Source organism: Dendrobates tinctorius, unplaced genomic scaffold, assembly GCF_039654945.1.
Source record: "Dendrobates tinctorius isolate UK_male_01 unplaced genomic scaffold, ASM3965494v1 ptg000099l, whole genome shotgun sequence".
NCBI lineage: Eukaryota > Metazoa > Chordata > Amphibia > Anura > Dendrobatidae > Dendrobates > Dendrobates tinctorius.
The window spans coordinates 680041-705641 of NW_027361767.1; the positions used below are offsets into that span (position 1 = coordinate 680041).

Genomic DNA, 25601 nt, shown 5'->3' on the forward strand with positions numbered 1-25601 from the left:
GCCATGGATACCTAAGCTACTGCAATGCCGTACACAAGGGGCAAGCGACATAGCGAGTCAGAAGAGCTATACTACATTTCTTATTGAAGATATTTACTTTTATTATTATTATTACTATTACAGCAACTACATATTGGGATAGGATCTTGGAAATGGGAATACCTCTTTAATTATTTGTGTAAGTGAAGAGTCATACAGCCATAAGGCTCAGACGAGGATCGCAACACAATGCTCGGACTGGTCGTCAGTTCTCCTGACCTGAACGCACTTTCCATGTTCCCGGTCAGGTCATTTCAGAGGTTAGCTTTTCTCAGCCTAAATTTGGTCTCAGGTTTGCTATTTAGCTCCGCTGCATCCTGCAGGCAGTGTCAGCTATAGTTCTGCCTTTGGCGTGTGTATCTGACTCTGGTATATCCTGATTTGCCCTGCTTTCATCCCTGACTTGCCCTGTGTCTGTTTACTCCCTCTGTCTGCCCTGACTCAGTGTTTCCCTGTAAGTTTGACTCCCTGGTTTTGACTTGGCTTGCATTCGGACCTGCTTCTGTCTTTTGTCTTTGTCTTATCCGCTTCTGACCGTTGCTGATCCCCTGGCTTGTTTCTGACCACATGTACTGCTGTAACCTCTGGTACTTCTGCTCTTGACTGTTTCTGACTCGGCTCATCTGACCACTCTTTCGCCACCTGGTGGGGCTTGTGCTGCTGCTCAGTGTGGCTACGCTGTGGGTGCAACCTCTCTTCCCTTACCAGCACCCCCTGGTGGAGGTTGCGCTATACTGCACTGCATTAGCATGACAGTCACCATTCACAGCAGCATCTAGGGCAGTGTTTCTCAAATCCAGTCGTCAAGACCCACCAACAGGTCATGTTTTCAGGATTTCCTTAGCATTGACCAGGTGATGGCATTAATGATTGAGCAGGTGTTGAAATTATCCCCTGTGCATTACTAAGGAAATCCTGAAAACCTGACCTGTTGGTGGGTCTTGAGGACTGGATTTGAGAAACACTGATCTAGGGGGATAAAAGGATAAAAGGTCGCATTTAGGGTTGGCATCATCAGTAAGTAAGAGGAATAAGTGCTTGATTTATTAACAGGGACATTCCACCTAATGAATCGGGTGCATAATACAAGTGGCATGCGCCTCCATGTGCCCGTCTAGAAATCTTACTCCAGTAAGATATGCCAAGTCTGGTCATGAATTACATGAGATGGTGTATCCCCGTTTGGTGGAGCCGGGCAGGAGTGGCTTGAAAACATCAAAAGTCAGAAAAGTTTTGCACAAAGACCAAAGGCAATCATGCAATGAAGACCAATAGAGCTGGACATGCAGAACAGTATGGGGATCAGCAGAGCTGGAAGTATTAGAAGCAGCAGAGCCAAATGTGCGGGCAGCATAGTTTTGGCATTATTCCTTATTACAAGAGTGCAGTTAGTACACAGGAATAGCAGAGTGGTGTAGACAATCTAGCACATTATTTGCTGAAGTGCGGTAACACATCGGAATAGCAGAGTTGTGTTGGTAATCTGGCACCTTGTTGAAAGAATGCAGTAACACATAAGAATAGTAGAGTTGTATAGGCAGTTTGGTATCTTGTTGCAGCAGTGCAATAACACACAGGAAATACAAAGTTTTTGTGAACTGCACCAAGATAACTAAGATGAGTTGGTTATCTGGTATCTTGACACAGCAGAGTTGAGGATGCTGATTGCCCCATGATAGCAGGACTGAGTTTGCTACTAGAGTCTGGTAACTGGTTGGTAGTCATGGGCAGCAGGGAACATAATAAAACGCCTGACTCCTGGAAAGCATGCGTTAGCTGCATGCACTATTACCTGGATACTCAAGCGGCAAGCAGCTGCCTGAGCCAGCATTGAAAGGACTTGAATAATGATATCAGAGCTGAATACCGAGTCACCACAGTAACTCGTCATGGACTAGCACAGAGGAAACCGTCATAGGGAAGGAAGGAACAGAGCCCAGCACTGGAGCCAGAACAGGCAAGCCTGGCAACCCCATAAGCACATGCTACAGTCCGAGCCATAACGATAAAGTGCCATAAAAGCACCTGAAATGAAAAAAATAGCATCAGCAGCATTCCCTCCACCATAATGCAATAATAACATTCTGTCTGCTTTCATCCACCACTAGGGGGAGAACACGTCATACGTAATAATGCTGCTCCCACTGAGGTCAATGTGAGCCAAAATATCTAACAACTGCACAAATGTCCTCAACATCATAAAACTCTCTCTATTAAGACTCATGGCGCTCCACCCTGCGTGGGTCATAAAGTCCAGAGAGACCATATGGATGAGTAGCTATAGCCTAATTTCATCATTTGGTCCAGGGACCCTTGTCCATATGACATATCAGAATTTTTACCTCTAGTATGCCATTATACCATGTAATGATAATGTGTGCAAACTGTAAAGCACTGCGGAATATGTTAGCGCTATATAAAAATAAAGATTATTATTATTAATACCGACTCATAAAATATGTTTAGCTGTAACAGTGCATCCCATTAAAAAAAAAAAAAAACAGCTGCAGTGTAAAGCATGGTGGATATCTGACTCCCCTCAGGTACTACACCTTCTCTGGCTCCACTGGATAGGGATACTTCTGACGTAAAGCAGCATAGTTTGGCTGTCAGCGCAGGACAAAGTACGAATTGTGCCCAATAATCCTGATTCCTTTCCACCAGTCAGGGTCGGCGTTAGGGGCAGGCAGACCAGGCAGCTGCCTAGGGCCCCCGCTCCCCCACGGGCCCCCAGCTAGAGGCACATCATGCAGCCACTATGGGGCCCCTGTGAGGCAGGGGGGCCCGCCTGCCCCCAGCGCCGACTCCCCCCACCGCCGCATTGAACTATACCGGCGTCTATGACGCCGGTACAGTTCAAGGCAATGATGGAGGAGAGAGTGTCAGCTGACGCTCCCTCTCCCATCATTCCCCGCTCTGCCTCTGACACACACAGCGGTTGCACGATGACGTCATCACGCACTCACTGTGTACCAGGCAGAGCAGGAGACAGGAGCCGGGAGCAGCGCGGGCACGAGGAGAAGGTGAGGAGAGTGGGTTTTTTTAACCCCTTCACTACCAAGGGTGGTTTGCACGTTAACTACCGGGCCAATTTTTACAATTCTGTCCACTGTCCCTTTATGAGGTCATAACTCTGAAACGCTTCCGTGGATCCCGGTGATTCTGACATTGTTTTCTCGTGACATAATGTACTTCATGTTAGTGGTAAAATTTCAATCATATAACTTGCGTTTATTTATGAGAAAAACGGAAATTTGGCGAAAATTTTGAAAATTCCGCAATTTTCCAACTTTGAATTTTTATGCCCTTAAATCACAGAGATACGGCACACAAAAAAGTTAATAAGTAACATTTGCCACATGTTTACTTTACATCAGCACAATTTTGGAACCAAAATTTTTATTTGTTAGTAAGATATAAGGGTTAAAAGTTGACCAGCGATCTCACATTTTTGCAACACCATTTTATTTTTACGGACCAAATCACATTTGAAGCCACTTTGAGGGGTCTATATGATAGAAAATACCAGAAAGTGACACCATTCTAAAAACTGCACCCCTTAAGGTGCTTAAAACCACATTCAAGGAGTTCATTAACCCTTCAGGTGCGTCACAGGAATTTTTTGAATATTTAAAAAAAATTAACATTTAACTTTTTTTCACAAAAAAAATTACTTCAGGTTCAATTTTTTTTATTTTACCAAGTGTAACAGGAGAAATTGGACTGCAAAAATTATTGTGCAATTTGTCCTGAGCATGCTGATACCTGATATGTGGGGGGGAACCACTGTTTCGGCGCATGGCAGAGCTCAGAAGGGATGGAGCGCCGTTTGACTTTTTCAATGCAAAATTGGCTGGAATTCTGATCGGATGCCATGTCGCGTTTGGAGAGCCCCTGATGTACCTAAACAGTGGAAACCCCCCACAAGTGACCCAATTTTTGAAACTAGACCCCCTAAGGAACTTATCTAGATATGTGGTGAGAACTTTGAACCCACAAGGGCTTCACAGAAGTTTATAATGTACAGCGGTACAATTAAAAAATCATATTTTTTCCACAAAATGATCTTTTCACCCCCAATTTTTATTTTTCCAAGGGTAACAGGACCCTAAAAGTTATTGTGCAATTTGTCCTGAGTACGCTGATACCCCATATGTGGGTGTAAATGACTATTTGGGCACATGGCAGAGCTCGGAAGGCAAGCAGCGCCATTTGACTTTTTTGGCTGGAATTTAGATCAGACACCATGTCGCGTTTGGAAAGCCCCTGATGTACCAAAACAGTGGAAACCCCCCACAAATGACCCCATTTTGGAAACTAGACCCCCCAAGGAACTTTTCTAGATGTGTGGTGAGAACTTTGAACCCCCAGTGCTTCACAGAAGTTTATAACGCCCAGGCGTGAAAATAACTAAAAAAATTTTTCCACAAAAATGATATTTTTGCCCCAACATTTTTATTTTCCTTAGGGCAACAGGAGAAATAGGACCCCAAAAGTTGTTTTGCAAATTGTCCTGAGTAGGCTGATACCCCATATGAGGGGGTAAAACACTGTTTGGGTGCATGGCAGAGCTTGGAAGGGAAGGAGCACCATTTGACTTTTTCAACGCAGAATTGGCTGGAATTGAGATCAGACGCCATGTTGCGTTTGGAGAGCACCTGATGTGCCCAAACAGTGGAAACCCCAATTCTAACCCTAACCCTAGCCCTAACCCTAACCCTAGCCCTAACCCAAACCCTAGCCCTAACCCTAATGGGAAAATGGAAATAAATACATTTTTTTAATTTTATTATTTTTCTCTAACTAAGGGGGTGATAACAGGGGGTTTGATTTACTATTTATGGCGGTTTTTATGTTTGGCGGCTGTCGCACGCTAAAAGACGCTTTTTATTGTAAAAATAGTTTTTGCATCACCACATATTGAGAGCTATAATTTTTCCATATTTTGACCCACCGAGTCATGTGAGGTCTTATTTTTTGCGGGACGAGTTAACGCTTTTATTGGTATCATGTTCGGGCACGTGACATTTTTTGATCGCTTTTTATTTCGTTTTTTGGGACGCAGAATTTACAAAAACCAGCGCTTCATGAATTTCTTTTGGGTGGTGCGTTTACGCCGTTCCGGGTGCGGTAAAATTTATAAGGCGGTTTTATTCTTCGGGTCAGTACAGTTACAGCGATACCTCATTTAGGTCGTTTTTTATGTTTTGGCGCTTTTATGCAATGAAAACAATTTTATATAAAAAATAATTATTTTTGCATCACTTTATTCTGCGAGCTATAACTTTTTTATTTTTTCGCTGATGATGCTGTGTGGTGGCTCGTTTTTTGCAGGACAAGATGACGTTTTCAGCAGTACCATGGATATTTATATGCGTCTTTTTGATCGCACGTTATTGCACTTTTTGTTCGGCGGTATGATAATAAATCATTATTTTTTGCTTCGTTTTTTATTTTTATTTTTTAAGGGGTTCGCTTAAGGGGTTAACTATTGGGACAGTTTTATAGGGCGGGTCGTTACGGATGCGGCGATACCAAATATGTGTACTTTTATTGTTTTGTTTTTTTTTTATTTCCAAAAAATGAATTTATTGGGGAATATTTTTTTTTTTTTTTTAATTTATTTGGCGATTTTTTTTTAAATTATTTTTACACTTTTTTTTATTTTTTTTTTTACTTTATTACCTTGTCCCAGGGGGGACATCACTGTCCTGTGACAGATCGCTGATCTGTCACATCACAGATCACTGTGACAGATCAGCGATCTGTCACAGGCACTGCACAGGCTTCCTCATGCCTGCCCTTTGCAGGCACTGAGGAAGCCAGCTTCCTGCAGGCCCCCGGAGGTCCCCGTCGCCATATTGGATCCGGGGACCTGCAGGAAAGGAGCCCCCCGCAGCAGCGCTGCACATTGCGCTGCCGTGGGAGGCTCAGGGAAGCACGGAGGGAGCCCCCTCCCTGCCGATGCTTCCCTTTAACCCCCGGTACACCGCGATCGTGTTTGATCGCGGTGTGCAAGGGGTTAACGTGTCGGGGGCGGTCCGTGACCGCCCCTGACACATTGTGCCGGGTGTCAGCTATGATAATTAGCTGACACTCGGCCGCGATCAGCGGCGCTCACCACGTGGGCACCGCTGATCGCGATGACGTAATATTCCGTCCATGGTAATTAGGTCCATGGTCACATGGACGGAATATTACGTCATTTGTAGGTAAGGGGTTAATATATCAGTATGAGTACTGGACTGTGGGGCCATTCTCGGGCGGGGGGTTATATGCTATGTGGGGCTGTGCTATATACCATGGTGGCCTGCCTGTGCTATACATCATGTGGTGCTGGGCTATACACCATGTGGGGCTGTGCTGTATACCACGTGGTGCTGGGCTGTCTGTGCTATTTACCATGTGGTGCTGTGCTATATACCATGGTGGGCTGTCTGTGCTGTATACCATGTGGGGCTGTGCTGTATACCACATGGTGCTGGGCTATATACCATGTGGTGCTGGGCTATATACCATGTGGTGCTGTGCTATATACCATGTGGGGCTGTGCTGTATACCATGTGGTGCTGTGCTATATACCATGGTGGGCTGTCCTATATACCATGGTGGACTGTGCTATATACCATGTGGGGCTGTGCTATATACCATGTGGGGCTGTGCTATATACCAAGGTGCTGTGCTGTATATTATGGTGCTGTGCTGTATACCATGTGGGGCTCATGTGCTGTATACCATGGTGGGCTATGCTATATACCATGTGGTTCTATGCTATACAGTCATGGCCAAAAGTATTGACACCCCTGCAATTCTGTCAGATAATACTCAGTTTCTTCCTGAAAATGATTGCAAACACAAATTCTTTGGTATTATTATCATCATTTAATTTGTCTTAAATGAAAAAACAGAAAAAGAATTGTCCTAAAGCCAAATTGGATATAATTCCACACCAAACATAAAAAAGAGGGTGGACAAAAGTATTGGCACTGTTCGAAAAATCATGTGATGCTTCTCTAATTTGTGTAATTAGCAGCACCTGTAGCTTACCTGTGGCCCCTAACAGGTGTTGGCAATAACTAAATCACACTTGCAGCCAGTTGACATGGATTAAAGTTGACTCAACCTCTGTCCTGTGTCCTTGTGTGTACCACACTGAGCATGGAGAAAAGAAAGAAGACCAAAGAACTGTCTGAAGACTTGAGAAACCAAATTGTGAGGAAGCATGAGCAATCTCAAGGCTACAAGTCCATCTCCAAAGACCTGAATGTTCCTGTGTCTACCGTGCGCAGTGTCATCAAGAAGTTTAAAGCCCATGGCACTGTGGCTAACCTCCCTAGATGTGGACGGAAAAGAAAAATTGACAAGAGATTTCAACGCAAGATTGTGCGGATGTTGGATAAAGAACCTCGACTAACATCCAAACAAGTTCAAGCTGCCCTGCAGTCCGAGGGTACAACAGTGTCAACCCGTACTATCCGTCGGCATCTGAATGAAAAGGGACTGTATGGTAGGAGACCCAGGAAGACCCCACTTCTTACCCAGAAACATAAAAAAGCCAGGCTGGAGTTTGCCAAAACTTACCTGAAAAAGCCTAAAACATTTTGGAAGAATGTTCTTTGGTCAGATGAGACAAAAGTAGAGCTTTTAGGGCAAAAGCATCAACATAGAGTTTACAGGAGAAAAAAGAGGCATTCAAAGAAAAGTACACGGTCCCTACAGTCAAACATGGCAGAGGTTCCCTGATGTTTTGGGGTTGCTTTGCTGCCTCTGGCACTGGACTGCTTGACCGTGTGCATGGCATTATGAAGTCAGAAGACTACCAACAAATTTTGCAGCATAATTTAGGGCCCAGTGTGAGAAAGCTGGGTCTACCTCAGAGGTCATGGGTCTTCCAGCAGGACAATAACCCAAAACACACTTCAAAAAGCACTAGAAAATGGTTTGAGAGAAAGCACTTGAGACTTCTAAGGTGGCCAGCAATGAGTCCAGACCTGAATCCCATAGAACACCTGTGGAGAGATCTAAAAATGGCAGTTTGGAGAAGGCACCCTTCTAATATCAGGGACCTGGAGCAGTTTGCCAAAGAAGAATGATCTAATATTCCAGCAGAGCATTGTAAGAAACTCATTGATGGTTACCGGAAGCGGTTGGTCGCAGTTATTTTGGCTAAAGGTTGTGCAACCAAGTATTAGGCTGAGGGTGCCAATAATTTTGTCCGGCCCATTTTTGGAGTTTTGTGTGAAATGATCAATGTTTTGCTTTTTGCTTCATTCTCTTTTGTGTTTTTTCATTTAAGACAAATTAAATGAAGATAATAATACCAAAGAATTTGTGTTTGCAATCATTTTCAGGAAGAAACTGAGTATTATCTGACAGAATTGCAGGGGTGTCAATACTTTTGGCCATGACTGTATACCACGGTGCTGTGCTGTATACCATGTGGGGTTGTGCTATATACCATGTGGTGCTGGGCTATATACCATGGTGGGCTGTGCTATATACCATATAGGGCTGTGCTATATACCAAGGTGCTGTGCTATATACCATGTGGAGATGTGCTATATATCATGGTGCTGTGCTGTATACTATGGTGCTGTGCTGTATACCATGTTGGGCTGCTGTGCTATATACCATGTGGGGCTGTGCTATATACCATGTGGTGCTGTGCTATATACCATGTGGGGCTGTGCTGTATACCACATGGTACTGTGCTATATACCATGTGGGGTTGTGCTATATACCATGTGGTGCTGTGCTATATACCATGTGGGGATGTGCTATATACCATGGTGCTGTGCTATATATCATGGTGCTGTGCTGTATGCTATGGTGCTGTGCTGTATACCATGTGGGGCTGTGCTATATACCATGTGGTGTTGTGCTATATACCATGTGGGTGTCATGGTTAGGACATGGTTAATGTCCTGTTCTGACAGGGTTAACATTGCCGGCCTCTCTTTGGCTCTGGGAGGGGTATTTATGCTCACTCCATACTGGCATTCTCTGTCAGTTATACTGCTATTCTGGTGTGTCTGACCCCTGGTGTGTGTGTACTCTGCATTGTTTGTTTGCTTCCCGTGTATGACCCGGCTTGTTCCTTCACTCTGTACTCCGTCTCTCGTTTTTGGTACCATTGTCTTTTCTGGTTCTGACCTCCTGGCTTGGCTATCGTTACTCCGTTACAGTTTACCCCTATTGTACCGTCTAATACCTTTTCTGGTTTTCTGATCTATTGCTACGTCCTGACTATTCTTTCTGTCTAAGCCCTTTGGTACTGTCCTGCTATCTCGTGCTTTGACCCGGCTTGATCTGGTGTATGTCTCTGTCTATGCTCCTTGGTAACATTGTCCTGTAGTTACCCTTCTAGAAGTTTCCCTGCAGCTCCTAGCTCTGTGGAGCTAAGGCCACGCCCCCAGCAGTCACGTGATTCAGGTCCTGGAGCATGCATTGTCACCACTGCTGCTCGCTCCGCAGGTATCTTTGTGCACAGTCTTTGTACTCAGGACACACGCCCTGGCTCAGTGAGCAAGTGCAGTGCGGTGTTCCTGACATTATAACTGACCGTTTCATTTTTTTTTTCCTCTGAAGGAAAAAAAAAAAAAAAAGTGTGTGTTATCCTCATGGATCCCATACAAGCCTTGGCTGATCAGGTCAAGCACCTGACCCAAATGTTCCATAAACTCAATGTGGAACAGCGCACGATGGCCCAGACCCAGCAACAGTTGGTGGATACTGTGCAGGGGGCTGTCGATGCAGGGGCTTCTAGTTCTGGGGGTAGGGATGTGTCATTAGCGTCCCCCGAATCTCCAGTCAAATTGCCCGATCCCTTCTCAGGGGATAAAAAGGAGTTCATGGCTTTCAGAGAAGGATGCAAGCTTTTTTTTTCTCTAAGGCCCCGCTCCTCCGGGGATGAGTTCCAGAGGGTGGGGGTCATTATTTCCCTACTTCGGGGGGCTCCGCAAGCATGGGCTTTCTCTCTGTCTTCCTCTGCTCCTGAACGTATGTCAGTGAACTTGTTCTTTGAGGTTCTGGGGCACATTTATGACGAGCCTGATAGAGTGCGTCTGGCAGAGGATATGGTGATGAGTGTGACACAGGGAAGGCACTCTGCTGAATGGTTCTGCTCAGAGTTTAGACGGTGGACCGCCGAAGTATCCTGGAATGACGCCGCCCTGAGGGGGTTGTTTCGCAGGGGCCTTTCTGACCATCTGCAGGACGCTCTGGCATTACATCCGCCTCCTGATACCCTGGAGGACGCCATGATGCAGGCGGTCCGTATGGACCGGAGACTCCGTGCTAGAGGAATGATGCAACAAGAGTCTCCCTTGTACCCCAAATTGTGTGACACTTCACCCGTATCTGAGCCCATGAACGTTGGGTCAGTCTCGGTTAAGGAGAAAGAGAGAAGGCACCGCAGAGACAACTTACTATGTTTTTACTGTGGAGCCTCTGGACATTGGAAAAGGAATTGTCCCTCCTGCCCTTCTTCAGAGAAACGACTGAGTCTGGGCAACAATCGAGGAGGTTGTCCAGACTCCCAGGTACATTTTTTCTCACGTATAAAAATGGTCCTCCAGGTTGAATTGGAAATTGCTGGCGGTCCTGTTATGACCACCGCCTTTGTTGACTGTGGCTCCTCCATTAATCTGATTGATGCCCAAGTTGTGACTCTTAATAAGATAGAGAAAGTCAGGTTAAAAGACCCTGTTAAAATTGTGGCTGTGGATTCATCCCCTCTTACCCGGGATGGAATTTATTTTATGTCTGAAGTTTTTTCTATGAGAGTGGGTTCCACTCATGTGGAAAATTTAAGTTGTTTCGTTATGAATAATCTGCCTGCAGGACTGGTATTGGGAATGCCCTGGTTGCAACGCCACAATCCTCTTATTGATTGGGTGAAGGGGGAGATCACCCGTTGGGGATGTAATGATAATGGTCTGTGTTGTAACCCGGTTCCTTTTGTCAATCCGATAAAATCTGTATCTGTGTCATCTGTCGGTCTGGAGGGTATTCCGGAGTACCTGAGAGACCTTAAAGATGTGTTTTCCGAAAGCGAGGCCGAGGCGCTCCCACCACATAGACCATATGATTGTGCTATCGATTTAGTACCTGGAGCGAAATTACCCAAGGCTCGTTGGTTTAATTTGTCCGGGCCTGAGCGCCAAGCTATGAAAGAGTACATTAAAGAAAGCCTTTGCAAGGGGCATATTCGGCCCTCGGTCTCACCCGTGGCAGCGGGGTTTTTCTTTGTAAAGAAAAAAGATGGTGGGTTGCGACCGTGCCTCGACTTTCGAGAACTGAATAAAATTACTGTTAAGAACACGTACCCTCTCCCATTGATTCCTGATCTATGCAATCAACTCACGGGGGCCAAATGGTTTTCTAAGCTCGATCTACGAGGGGCTTATAACCTTATAAGGATTCGGGAGGGGGACGAATGGAAAACAGCGTTCCTGAGAACTGAGGGTGTTATGATTGAGTCACCGTAGGAGGCAAAAACAGAAATGCTAGCTAAGTCCTGAAAACCAGAGAAGTTGGCAACTATCAGATTGCAGACCCCTGAACCTATCAACACAACTAGCAGTAGCCGTGGGGGGGGTTCCTACGATGACCTAGACCCCTCGATCACAGCCGGAGAGATACATAGGCCTAAAGAAGGAAAGGGGAAATCTAACTGCCCCAGAGCAGACCCCAAAGCAATAGGCAGCCCCCCACATATGACGGTGAAGCAAGATGAAAACACTTACACAGACAGAAAGACAGGCTGAGCAAAGACGGGGCCCAAAAACTACCTAGATAGGAATGGATAGGAAGGCTGCTGTCTGCAATCTGCCAAAACCCTATCAGAGACAAAAGCCAACAAGCTGATATAAAAATGGCCCTGAAGCAACTAAGCTTCAAAAACTAAATCAGCACTCAGGTACTTTCAGAAGACAGAGCTCACGGAACACTGCACACTCCAGCAGGGAGTGGCAGAATCCAAAAAGCAAGAAAAACAAAAACAAATCTTAGATGAAAAAAGGCAAAACAGAAAACTTAGCTTTAGGAGAGCAGGAATCAGACTGGTGTCCAAGAGTCCACAGAGAAATCACCCGCAGGGCAGAAAGGGCGTAGGCTGCCTTAAATCCAGTCAGTGACTCCACTCAGCCAATCGTCTTCATTAGTCCCAGGTGCCTGATAATCAGGCTCACTACCTTCCTTCACTAGAATAGGGAGTTCACCAGGCCTCAGTGACGGAGGGGAAAATGAACTCACAACATGAGGGGCTGTTTGAAAATCTGGTTATGCCCTTCGGCCTCACTAATGCTCCTGCGGTTTTTCAGAACTTTATTAATGTTGTTTTTTCTGACTTGATTGGACGTTATGGAGTCATTTACCTGGATGACATCTTGATTTACTCTGAGGACAGTCAGTCACACTTGCATCATCTGCGTATGGTGCTTATGAGACTCCGGGAGAACCATTTGTATGCTAAGCTGGAGAAGTGCTCATTTTTTATGCAAGAACTGTCTTTTCTGGGTGTAATTGTATCCGGGGAGGGATTCCGCATGGATCCAGGGAAGGTTCAGGCCATTACAGATTGGGTGCAGCCTCATGACCTGAAGGGGTTGCAGCGATTTCTGGGCTTCGCTAATTATTATAGAAAGTTCATTAAAGGGTTCTCGCAGGTGGTAAAACCCTTGACGGACCTCACTCTTAAAGGGGCAGATGTAAAAATTTGGTCTGTGGCCGCAAAAAATTCCTTCCTGGCATTAAAGAAGTGTTTTACTACAGCCCCTGTGTTGGTACAACCCGATTCGTCAAGACCTTTTATCGTCAAGGTCGACGCTTCGGAGGTGGGGGTGGGGGCAGTATTGTCACAGGGCCCCTCTACCCTGACTAACCTCAAATCCTGTGCCTTTTTCTCTAAGAAGTTCTCGTCGGCCGAGAGAAACTATGATGTCGGTAACAGGGAACTGTTAGCAGTTAAATTGGCCTTTGAAGAATGGAGGCATTTTTTGGAGGGGGCCGCTCATCCCATTACGGTCGTCACTGATCATAAAAACCTGGCCTATATCGAGTCTGCTAAGAGATTGACCCCAAGACAGGCTCGGTGGGCACTTTTTTTTTCTCGATTTCAATTTACTATCACGTTCCGACCAGGGTCTAAAAATGTAAAGGCAGATGCCTTATCCCGAAGTTTTGATTCTGTGTCCTCTCCAGAACCTCCTTTCTCCATTCTTCAACCGGGAGTGGTTGTAGCCGAAATCTCCTCTGAGTTACAGAGAGAGATTCTGGAAGCACAAGCTCCCAGGAATAAACCCCCAGGTAAATTGTTTGTACCCGAACAATTCCGTCTCACAGTCCTTCAAGAATTTCATGACTCTATGTTAAGTGCACACCCTGGTATTGCAGCTACCTGGGGGGCAGTAGCTAGGGGCTTTTGGTGGCCCTCTATGGGTACTGATATTAAAAGGTTTGTAAATTCTTGTGGGGTGTGCGCGCGCTCTAAAAGCTCTCAGGTCCGGCCGGCCGGGGAATTGGTGCCTTTGCCAATTCCGGATAAACCATGGACACACCTGTCCATGGACTTTATCACTAACCTTCCACCTTCCAAGGGCAACTCAGTGGTATGGGTAGTGGTTGATAGATTTTCTAAGCAAGCCCACTTTGTGCCATTACCTGCGTTACCATCTGCTGAAACCTTGGCTCGTTTGTTTATACAGCACATTGTTCGACTGCATGGAGTGCCTGTGAACGTGGTGTCGGACAGGGGTGTGCAATTTGTGGCCAGGTTTTGGAGAGCGTTTTGTATGAAGGTGGGGGTCACGTTGTCATTCTCCTCTGCCTATCACCCGGAATCTAACGGACAAACGGAACGCACCAACCAGTCATTGGAGCAGATTCTGAGATGCCTGGCCTCCTCCAGACAGGAAGACTGGTGTGAGGTATTGCCCATGGCAGAATTTGCATTCAACTGTCAGGTTAATCAGTCTACCGGAAAGCCTCCCTTTCTGGTCAATTATGGATTTGTTCCGCAGTTTGGGGAATTTTCCCGTATGGATTCGGATTGCCCTGGTGCCGAGGGGATGGTACAACAATTAAAAACCCTCTGGAAGGAGGTACAGGGGAACATCTCCAAAGGCCAGAAGAAGTTCAAACATTTTGCAGACAGGAGGAGGGGGGTGGTTCCTGCGTTGACAGTGGGGGAAAAAGTCTGGTTGTCCACTTGCAACATCAAACTTAAAATACCCTCTATGAAGTTGGGCCCCAAATTTATTGGCCCATACAAGATTGTAGAGGTGATCAACCCGGTGGCATACAGATTACAGTTGCCCACCTCCTTCAAAATCTCTAACGTCTTCCACAGGTCCCTATTAAAACCTGTGGGGACAGTTAGAGAAGATCCCTCAACCGTGGCTCCACCAGTGTTGGTAGAGGGTCAACTGGAGTACGAGGTAGGGCGCATCATTGATTCGCGGTGGGTGTGCCGGAGACTTCAGTACCTTATCCATTGGAAGGGATATTCCGTTGAGGATCGATCGTGGGTTCCGGCCAGTTCGGTGCACGCTGATCGACTGGTGCGGGCTTTTCATACCAGGTACCCTGAGAAACCTGGGGGTCCGGTGGCCCCCCATTAAGAGATGGGTACTGTCATGGTTAGGACATGGTTAATGTCCTGTTCTGACAGGGTTAACATTGCCGGCCTCTCTTTGGATCTGGGAGGGGTATTTATGCTCACTCCATACTGGCATTCTCTGTCAGTTATACTGCTATTCTGGTGTGTCTGACCCCTGGTGTGTGTGTGTACTCTGCATTGTTTGTTTGCTTCCCGTGTATGACCCGGCTTGTTCCTTCACTCTGTACTCCGTCTCTTGTTTTTGGTACCATTGTCTTTTCTGGTTCTGACCTCCTGGCTTGGCTATCGTTACTCCGTTACAGTTTACCCCTATTGTACCGTCTAATACCTGTTCTGGTTTTCTGATCTATTGCTACGTCCTGACTATTCTTTCTGTCTAAGCCCTTTGGTACTGTCCTGCTATCTCGTGCTTTGACCCGGCTTGATCTGGTGTATGTCTCTGTCTATGCTCCTTGGTAATATTGTCCTGTAGTTACCCTTCTAGGAGTTTCCCTGCAGCTCCTAGCTCTGTGGAGCTTAGGCCATGCCCCCAGCAGTCATGTGATTCAGGTCCTGGAGCATGCATTGTCACCACTGCTGCTCGCTCCGCAGGTATCTTTGTGCACAGTCTTTGTACTCAGGACACGCACCCTGGCTCAGTGAGGAAGTGCAGTGCGGTGTTCCTGACAGTGGGGCTGTGCTGTATACCACGTGGTGCTGTGCTATATACCATGTGGGGTTGTGCTATATACCATGTGGTGCTGTGCTATATACCATGGTGGGCTGTGATATATACCATGTGGGGCTGTGCTATATACCATGTGGGGCTGTGCTATATACCATGGTTCTGTGCTATATACTATGGTGCTGTGCTGTATACCATGTGGGGCTGCTGTGCTATATACCATGTGGTGCTGTGCTATATACCATGTGGAGCTGTGCTATATGCCAGGTGGGGCAGTGCTATATACCATGTGGTGCTATGCTATATACCATGGTGCTGTGCTGTATACCATGGTGGTCTGTGCTATATACCACGGTACTGTGCTATATACCATGTACCATGTGGTGCTGGGCTATATACCATGTGGGGCTGTGCTATATACCATGGTGGGCTGTGCTATATACCATGTGATGCTGGGCTATATACCAAGTGGTGCTGGGCTATATACTATGCGGCTGTGTTATATACCATGAGGTGGTACATTTTACATTATATTCTATGGGGGAGGCTGTGTTATATAATATGGGGGGCTACATTATATTCTATGGGGAGGTGGGCTGTATTATATTTATTATATTCAATGGGGGGTGATTGCATCATACTCTATGAGGGTGCTACATTATACTATATGAGGAGGCTACATTGTATTCTATGGGGGGGCTGCATTATATTCTATGGAGGGCTAGATTATATTGTATGGGGGCTTCATTATACTTTATGAGGGGGCTACATTATATTATATGGGGGCTGCATTATACTACTGTATATGCAGGACTTATGCTACTTTCACACTTGCATTTTTTTGCTGCGCGTTTTTTGCGTACACAAACGAATGAAAAAAACGCATCATGCGTTTGTGTGCGTTTTTTGCGGGTTTTGGTGCTTTTTTTTAAAAAAGCATGCTTTTTTGCGCATACGTGCGCATTACAATGCGCATGTATGCGCACTAAGGTGACCGGATTTCATATGGGGGGGAAAAAATGTCAGAATCTTGTTCGTCTGGACCCCACAAAACGATTCCCCTTTCCAGATATTGAGAGAGCCAAAATTTGAGCTAGATCAAACGACGTTAACCCGTGCCGCTCGTCGCTCAAAGTTTGAAAAAATCCAAATTGAGGTATTTTAAGATTTAGGTATTTTGCATAGTCTGTTAGACTATAAAGAATGTGACAACAACATTGCAGAAATAGCCCTGACCAAATTTTCGAACCATTTGTGGTATTTGAATGCAGAGTTGGTGGGATTATCGTTTTTTGATCCCACCATTACAGACAATGAAAAGTTGTTAATGGCTAATAAATTGCTCAGTAGCACAGATGAACCATCAGAGCACGCTAACCTACATGAGTTGATAATTTTACATAGTTATCTAATCTATTCTAGAGCTTTTGTTAAAGTAGTTTTTGAAACGTCAGAATATAATGCTCGGCATTTGCTTACAACTTGCAGGACATATTGCTTTTGTTCTTCATCTTTTGTCAGAAGGTCGTTAAAGTCGGTTACTTCCTACCTCTTTTAATTTTTCTTTCCCAACTTTTGGATTTACAACCCTAGCGTGCTCTGATGGTTCATCTGTGCTACTGAGCAATTTATTAGCCATTAACAACTTTTCGTTGTCTGTAATGGTGGGATCAAAAAACGATAATCCCACCAACTCTGCATTCAAATACCACAAATGGTTGGAAAATTTGGTCAGGGCTATTTCTGCAATGTTGTTGTCACATTCTTTATAGTCTAACAGACTATGCAAAATACCTAAATCTTAAAATACCTCAATTTGGATTTTTTCAAACTTTGAGCGGCGAGCGGCACGGGTTAACGTCGTTTGATCGAGCTCAAATTTTGGCTCTCTCAATATCTGGAAAGGGGAATCGTTCTGTGGGGTCCAGACGGACAAAATTCCGACATCGATTTTTTGCGGTCACCCTAATGCGCACCCATAGACTATAATGGGTGTTTTGCTGTAAAAAAAACGCATTGCGTGCGCATGCGTTTTTTGGGGGCAAGTCGGGCGCACAAAAAATGCAACAGGATGCATTTTGTGCGCCCGAGCGCACACTACAAAAAAACGCATGCGCATACAAACGTATGTATATGCGCACCCATGTTAAAGTATAGGGAAAAAAACGCAAGTGTGAAACCAGCCTGAGCAGTGTATTTTAATATATGTAGGGCTATGAGGAGTGTATTATACTATATAGAGGACTATGAGGAGTGTATTATACTATATAGAGGACTATGAGGAGTGTATTATACTATATGAAGGGCTATGAGGAGTGTATTATACTATATAGAGGACTATGAGGAGTGTATTATACTATATGGAGGACTATGAGGAGTGTATTATACTATATGGAGGACTATGAGGAGTGTATTATACTATATGGAGGACTATGAGGAGTGTATTATACTATATGGAGGACTATGAGGAGTGTATTATACTATATGAAGGGCTATGAGGAGTGTATTATACTATATAGAGGACTATGAGGAGTGTATTATACTATATGGAGGACTATGAGGAGTGTATTATACTATAAGGAGGACTATGAGGAGTGTATTATACTATATGGAGGACTATGAGGAGTGTATTATACTATATGGAGGGCTATGAGGAGTGTATTATACTATATGGAGGACTATGAGGAGTGTATTATTCTATATGAAGGGCTATGAGGAGTGTATTATACTATATAGAGGACTATGAGGAGTGTATTATACTATATGGAGGACTATGAGGAGTGTATTATACTATATGGAGGACTATGAGGAGTGTATTATACTATATGGAGGGCTATGAGGAGTGTATTATACTAAATGGAGGACTATGAGGAGTGTATTATTCTATATGGAGGACTATGAGGAGTGTATTATACTATATGGAGGACTATGAGGAGTGTATTATACTATATGGAGGGCTATGAGGAGTGTATTATACTATATGGAGGGCTATGAGGAGTGTATTATACATTATGGAGGACTATGGGGAGTGTATTATACTATATGGAGGACTATGGAGCACATTATATTATATGGAGGACTATGGGGTGTAAACTGTAGATGTGCTGCTGATAACATGATACTGTATGGTGATCCATTAGTGATTGTTCTGTCCCCATCATTCTTTCTGAGACGGTGGAAAGAGACCGGGAAACAAGTGTTGAACGACTTCAATATTGTCGATCACACTCATTTAGCGTCCTGAACTCATCGCATGTAATTATAACCAAAATGCTTCTGTGTGATGTGCAATATGTTGGCATTTAGGGACCCATTCTAAACTTTGCCTAGGGCCCCACTTTGCCTAAAACCGGCCCTGCCACCAGTCCATTAATGAACCCTTCCCTGACCATGTTTATTGTATTTTAACAAAAGAATTATGTCATTATAGTTTGCCCTTTGACCGTTTTAAAAATAAACACTTATACATTATTATATTTATATATATATATTGTTTACCTTCTTGTATCACATTTTGTGGGGATTTTTTCGATTTAATTACCCTAGCCCTAAACCTAACCCTACACCTACTCTTAGCCCAAACTGCAGTCATATAACCACAATACTAGCCCTAACCCTACTCAGCCCTAGTTGTAGTGCTAATACTAATTCTAACTCTACCCCTACTCTTAACCCTAACACCAGTTCTAACCTTAATCCTAGCCCTATCCTAACCCTACTCTTAGCCCTAGCTATAGTGCTAACCCTAATCCTAACTCTTATTCTAGCCCTAACCCTACTCAGCCCTAGCTATAGTGCTAACCCTAATCCTAACTCTTATTCTAGCCCTAACCCTACTCAGCCCTAGCTGTAATACTAACCCTAATTCTAATCCTAACCCTACTCTTAGCCCTAGCTATAGTGCTAACCCTAATCCTAACTCTTATTCTAGCCCTAACCCTACTCAGCCCTAGCTATAGTGCTAACCCTAATCCTAACTCTTATTCTAGCCCTAACCCTACTCAGCCCTAGCTGTAATACTAACCCTAATTCTAATCCTAACCCTACTCTTAGCCCTAGCTATAGTGCTAACCCTAACCCTAGCTCTAACCCTACTTTGGGTTTCAGTTGTAGAGCTAACTCTAATCCTAGCCCTAACCCTAGTACTAACCCTTGTTCGGGTTAGAAAAAGTATGTAATAACATACAGTTTATTATAACACTAGTGTTTTTTATTTTAATTTTTTTAAAGGGGTCACTTTTTAAACTTGGGACAGCTCCACAGCGGGTCTCTGTCACTTCTCTCACAGGGAGCTGCGAGAGAGCACAATACAGCTTCTTTCATTTTGCCTATGCAGAGTGCAGCAGTCGAGATGATTTGGCCATTGGCTGAATGCACTCTGCATAGGCAGCAACCAAGATTACAAAACTGCCTGTGCAGAGAGTAGCATGATGACAAAGTCATCTCGACTAATGCCATGCTGCGCTCTGCATAGGTACCGATACCGGCAGTGAGTGGGCTGCCAGACTGCGGTGCCTGCTCGCTAGCCGCTGGGCACTCACTGCTCCCATGGGCTAATAGAAGAAGCAGCGCTTGCTGGTTGCTCAGTCAAGATTGGGACTGGCTCTTCGATCATATTGACTCGTGGGAAACAATTTATTTTCTACCATTATGGGCTTTTGCAGCTGGGCTGCCTCCCCTATCACCCACCATGCTGTGTCACTGACAGCCAATAATGCTGAAAATACTGTTACCCATCGGTTGTGACCATAATCCTGACCAGAAAAGCTTACGTTCTAATGCAACGTTTTCTATTAACACAGGAATTCTGCGAAACAATCAATGGCGTCAGAGCAGAAACTAACAAGCACTGGTGATCACCTGCCAGATGCCAAGACCACCAGCATCGGGGAGCCCATAAACCCTGCAAGAGACAGCGAAAGACCCAGCTGCTGTACTTCTGATGCTGACCACAAGGTGGAGCCAGAGTCACATCCAGTCACAGGTGTGCCTGAGGACGAGAGAGGACAGGTAGAGGGGGCGAATGATGGGTACGGGGTCAGTACAGGAGAACGGGAAGGAGATGCAACAGAAGAGAGGCAAAAGGAGGGGGAGAAGAGAGCAGAAGAGAAGGTCACCTGTAATAATACTTCCCACCAGGTGCCAAAGGTGGAGGTGTCAGAGAATAAGGAGCAGGTACATGTAGGACTATTAGTGTCAGTGGATGAAAGTGACCCATCAGAGGAGGAAGGAGCAGCCCAGGGGCCACAGGTCACAGAAGGGTATCAGATAATAATCGGACAGGTACCAGAGAAGCGGACAGGTCCAGAAATGACAGAGGTGACAGCTGAAGTGACGGTAACACAGATGACACGTGAAGTGGCAGTTCCTCAAGTAACAGGTGTAGGGACAGCACCACAGGTGACAGGTGAAGAGAAAGTGCCACAGGTGACAGGTGAAGAGAAAGTGCCACAGGTGACAGGTGAAGAGACAGCACCACAAGTGACAGGTGAAGAGACAGCACCACAAGTGACAGGTGAAGAGAGAGTTTCACAGATGACAGTTGAAGAGACAGTTCCACAGGTGACAGAAGTGACAGCAGCACAGGTGACAGGTGAAGAGACAGCACCACAGGTGACAGGTGAAGAGAAAGTGCCACAGGTGACAGAAGTGACAGCAGCACAGGTGCCAGAAGAAGACAAAGCACCACAGGTGACAGTAGAAGTAACACGTGTGGACACTAGTGAGCAGGTGGCAGGTGAGGAGAGATGTTCCCGGGAAATAGAAGAAGACCCTGCTGCAGAAGCCAGAACTCCTGAGATAGGAGGGAATGCAGGAGCAGAGGAGCAGAGAGGAGCACAGGTGCCTGACACAGGTGTGCAGGAAAGTGGCGATGCACAGGTGTCAGGTGCAGGCGAGAGGTGGATAGACATGCTGGTGCACACTATAGTGACAGAGGCGGCAGGTCAGGGGGCTTGTACAGGTGAGCAGGACACAGGTGCCCAGGTGTCAGTATGTGCGGAGGCTGCAGATACCATAGCCGTGAGGATAGAGGAGGAAGAACATTCCACCGTGCAAGTAACAGGAACGGAGACAATGGCAGGAGAACAGGTGACGGCACAGGCAGCAGGTGCAGCCGCACAGGTGAACACTGACAGGCAGGTGTCTAATAACAGCACAGACATAGCTCTACACGTGTCAGGAGATGAGCCGGGGCTGCAGGCGAGGGCTGATGAAGCTACACCTGAGCAGGTAAATGTAGAAGCCACAGGTACAGACAGGCAGGTAGAAGAGGCGGCCGCCCAGGTGACTGTCACTGGGCAGGAAGTGCAGGGCGAGTGCAGCAGCAATGTGGAAGTATGGGCACAGGTGACAGCCTCAGGAGAGGACGCAGACAGGGAAGCGACACCTGATCTGGTGGCACTCGCTGGCAGGGAGGGGACATTAGTCCAAGACCAGCAAGCAGCATGCCGGGAGAAGGAGTGGCCACCTCTTATTTGCACTGTCAGTGAGGTAAGAACAGTCACAGCCGCGCAGGGAGACACATCACAAGGGTCAGTTACCCAGAAAGACGCTTCCACCAAGACACCTGAGATGAAGGAAAGGGAATTTGAAGAAGATGGGCAAAGTCCAACCCCAGAAACCCCCATAGAGCGTGAGATCCGCTTGACCATGGAAAGAGAGATGATGCTACGTCAAGAGAGGGGCATCAGCTCCCCCATTGGGCACCAGCAACAGTTGGTTGAGGTGCGAAGAAAGACAATATCAGTGGAGCCAGTGGTGGATCCTGGCAAAGAACGCCAACTGGCGGGGGCACAGATGCTGAGGGAGATCCAGCTGGAGACCCAAAGAGAGAAAGACTTGGTGGACCTGGGCAAAGTAATGGGCACCTACGACCGTGGGCCTCAGCAGGAGCTGCAGGAGAAGAAGATGCTCTTCGAGAGCATGAATACAGGTATGTGGTTCAGGTTATGTGGCGGATGCCATCTTGTATACACCTCACATTCAGTAGGCATGTTTCTGGGCAGAGCTACTGTCGGAGAAGGGATTTGAGTTACAGAATTTTGGAAACAACAATATGTCCTGGACCAATTTCTTGGAATATATGCAGAACAGACCATAAAAAAATCTGCACGTAGACTGATAATAACTAGGCCATTCTTGCACAATACTACTTTCTTGTATTATATTCAGAACAGAAAATAACCCCTTCTTCAACTCTACTGGTATCCCTACTCAAGCTCAAGAGGGCCACCTGGTAGGATATGGCCAGCCGATCATGCAGCCAAGAGTGAGGAGTGAGCAGCTCCACCTCCGGCTTCATCAGAGATCCCCCACAGGTCACCATTATGGGCATGTGGTCGGGCATTCGGCCACCCATACCCTTCTCTATTATAGGACTGTACGTCTTCTCCACTTGTCTCCAGCACTAATATGACACTGGGTTTTCAGTCTAGACCAGTTCCTTTGTACCTGACCACCGGCTCAGCACAATTACATCCTAAATGGGACTTGTCTTTCTGTCCTAACCTGTTCTATGGTATTTCACTCTCTACACCTACCTATGATGGAGACTTCTCTGGTATCGGACATCCACATTAAGGACAACTGGAGATATCGGTAATAGAGCCGTATTGTAGTGTAGGGATGATGGAGGTGCCAGGGTTTCTCATGGTTCTACAGTTTCAAACTTATCTACGTAGAAAGAAATGATGAGATAAGATGTTAGTGTGGTTCGGTATAACCACGGAAGTGTTATGTGCATGGTAATGTGGCTGCATCACGGACGTCTGTCTTGTCTGTCTGATCTATCACCAGTTATGGCCACCACCCAATACATAAAGATCTCCCCATCAGATAAAGGCGGCAACACTCATTCATTATTGTAACCCTCCTACTGAGCACATAAAAGGATCCTACTAAATTAGAAATATACATCTACATTTATTATGGCGCAAAACCCATGAATATACTGACCCCATACTGATCATCAGTGGCATCCTGTATTATACCCCAGAGCTGCACTCACTATTCTGCTGGTGCAGTCACTGTGTACATACATTACATTACTGATCCTGAGTCACATCCTGTATTTTACCCCAGAGCTGCACTCACTATTTTGCGGCTGCAGTCACTGTGTACATACATTACATTACTGATCCTGAGTTACATCCTGTATTACACTCCAGAGCTGCACTCACTATTCTGCTGGTGCAGTCACTGTGTACATACATTACATTACTGATCCTGAGTTACATCCTGTATTATACTCCAGAGCTGCACTCACTATTCTCCTGGTGCAGTCTCTGTGTACATACATTACATTACTGATCCTGAGTTACATCCTGTATTATACTCCAGAGCTGCACTCACTATTCTCCTGGTGCAGTCACTGTGTACATACATTACATTACTGATCCTGAGTTACATCCTGTATTATACCCCAGAGCTGCACTCACTATTCTGCTGGTGCAGTCACTGTGTACATACATTACATTACTGATCCTGAGTTACATCCTGTATTATACCCCAGAGCTGCACTCACTATTCTGCTGGTGCAGTCACTGTGTACATACATTACTGATCCTGAGTTACATCCTGTATTATACCCCAGAGCTGCACTCACTATTCTGCTGGTGCAGTCACTGTGTACATACATTACATTACTGATCCTGAGTTACCTCCTGTATTATACTCCAGAGCTGCACTCACTATTCTGCTGGTGCAGTCACTGTGTACATACATTACATTACCGATCCTGAGTTACATCCTGTATTATACCCCAGAGCTGCACTCACTATTCAATTGGCTGATAATTCACTATATAGGTCAAAGCAAATCTTGAAAAAAAAAACCTTGCCTGATCCTTTAAGTCATATAATCTTTTGTATATTTTACAGAACCATCTGATACTCCTCCCATGAAGAAGAAGCAGAGTGAGCCACAGCAGCAACCAAAGCCCCAGGAAACTCCGCCATCAATTATCCCTTTATCTACTAACCATGTGGTACCTGCAAAAGTCACCAAAAAGGGGCCTTCATATGCTGAGGCCAATGGTAGCAATGTTATCATCATAGAGCACAGTTCTTTGCTCCGAAGGTCTGCTCAGGGAAATACCTTTAGCGCCGCCCCTGCTGATTCACGTCGCTCCGCCCCTGCTGATTCACGTCGCTCCGCCCCTGCGGATTCTCAACGCTCCACCCCTGCGGATTCTCGTCGCTCAATCTCTGCTATCTCCTACACAAACTCACCAAGACCTCCTGTCATCAACTCTTCTAGCGCCACTGTATCTTCAGCAAGCCCCTATCAGCCGCTCCAGTCACCCAGTCCAAGTTCTTTGCTAGAGAGAGAAATAGAGGAGGTGAATGAAAGAGAGCGGGAACTCCGGAGGCAGAGAAGTAGCATATATGGAAGAGATGAAACTGACGGGCAGACCAATCAGAAGACACAAGAGATCTCTTCTGACACCCAAAGTGTCTACCAACCAGGTAAGACCTTAAGCATGGGGAGTGCTTAGCTTAAAGGGCTGTTTGTGTTACAAAATTAATTTTCATGTGTCCTAATCGGGATTTCTAAGCTAATATAGGGGAGTCTGACGTCCATGACCCTTATGTATGAGGTGGAGCTGATACAAAGGGCCTCTCACTCTCAGGGACCCAGCACATCCACTTATTACACAAGCAACCCATTGATTTCAATGGGAACTGTGCACTACCTAGTTTTATCCAGTGGTGGTACTCTACGGAAATCGAACACTTGTTTCTCACAGATAACAGCTGATCGCATAGAACAGCTGTCTGACATTGATTACTTCTCTTATACACATGCACACTCAGTTTCACTGAGCATGCAGGTGTTTTCCATAGTGAGATGAGAATAATCTGCTGGCTCACACCTCTGGTGGCAACTTAAGAGAGGCGGGCATGCTGGAATCTGGGAAGCCATCTTGCCATCAGTTTATCAATTAACGACCCTCCTAAAGAAAAGAGAGTATGGTTTCTACACACTGGCTGCCCATGACACATATTAAGATTTAAAGGCGCACATGGAGAAGTTCTTTAAGGCAGGAAAAACATATACGAGGGTTCTCCCATAATAACCTGTGTGCTCCTGCCTTTCGGAGCGTGATGTCACGCAGCGTGGGCAGCCAGGCTTCTCTAAATATTAACCCGAGCGCAGAGGTTGTATTCATAGAGACAATTACATAAGCCAGATAATGGCGGAGCGCCGGCAATGTCAGCAGGGTAGTGTGTACAGTACTTCATCGCCCCCATATCATGCTCATCTTTACAGAAGAAA

The 25601-nt window shown here is 45.6% G+C and overlaps 1 protein-coding gene across 2 annotated transcripts in view; it reads left to right on the top strand.

Moving 5' to 3' along the window:
• The window catches only part of MISP3 (MISP family member 3), a 70928-nt gene that overhangs the window by 28548 nt on the left and 16779 nt on the right, over window positions 1-25601 (top strand). For both annotated transcript variants that reach the window (XM_073587361.1, XM_073587360.1), the window contains 2 exons: window positions 20126-22257; window positions 24203-24790. In XM_073587361.1, the coding sequence (XP_073443462.1) occupies window positions 20145-22257; window positions 24203-24790 (2701 nt within the window). In that variant the 5' untranslated portion in view covers window positions 20126-20144. The remainder of the gene's footprint in view (window positions 1-20125; window positions 22258-24202; window positions 24791-25601) is intronic.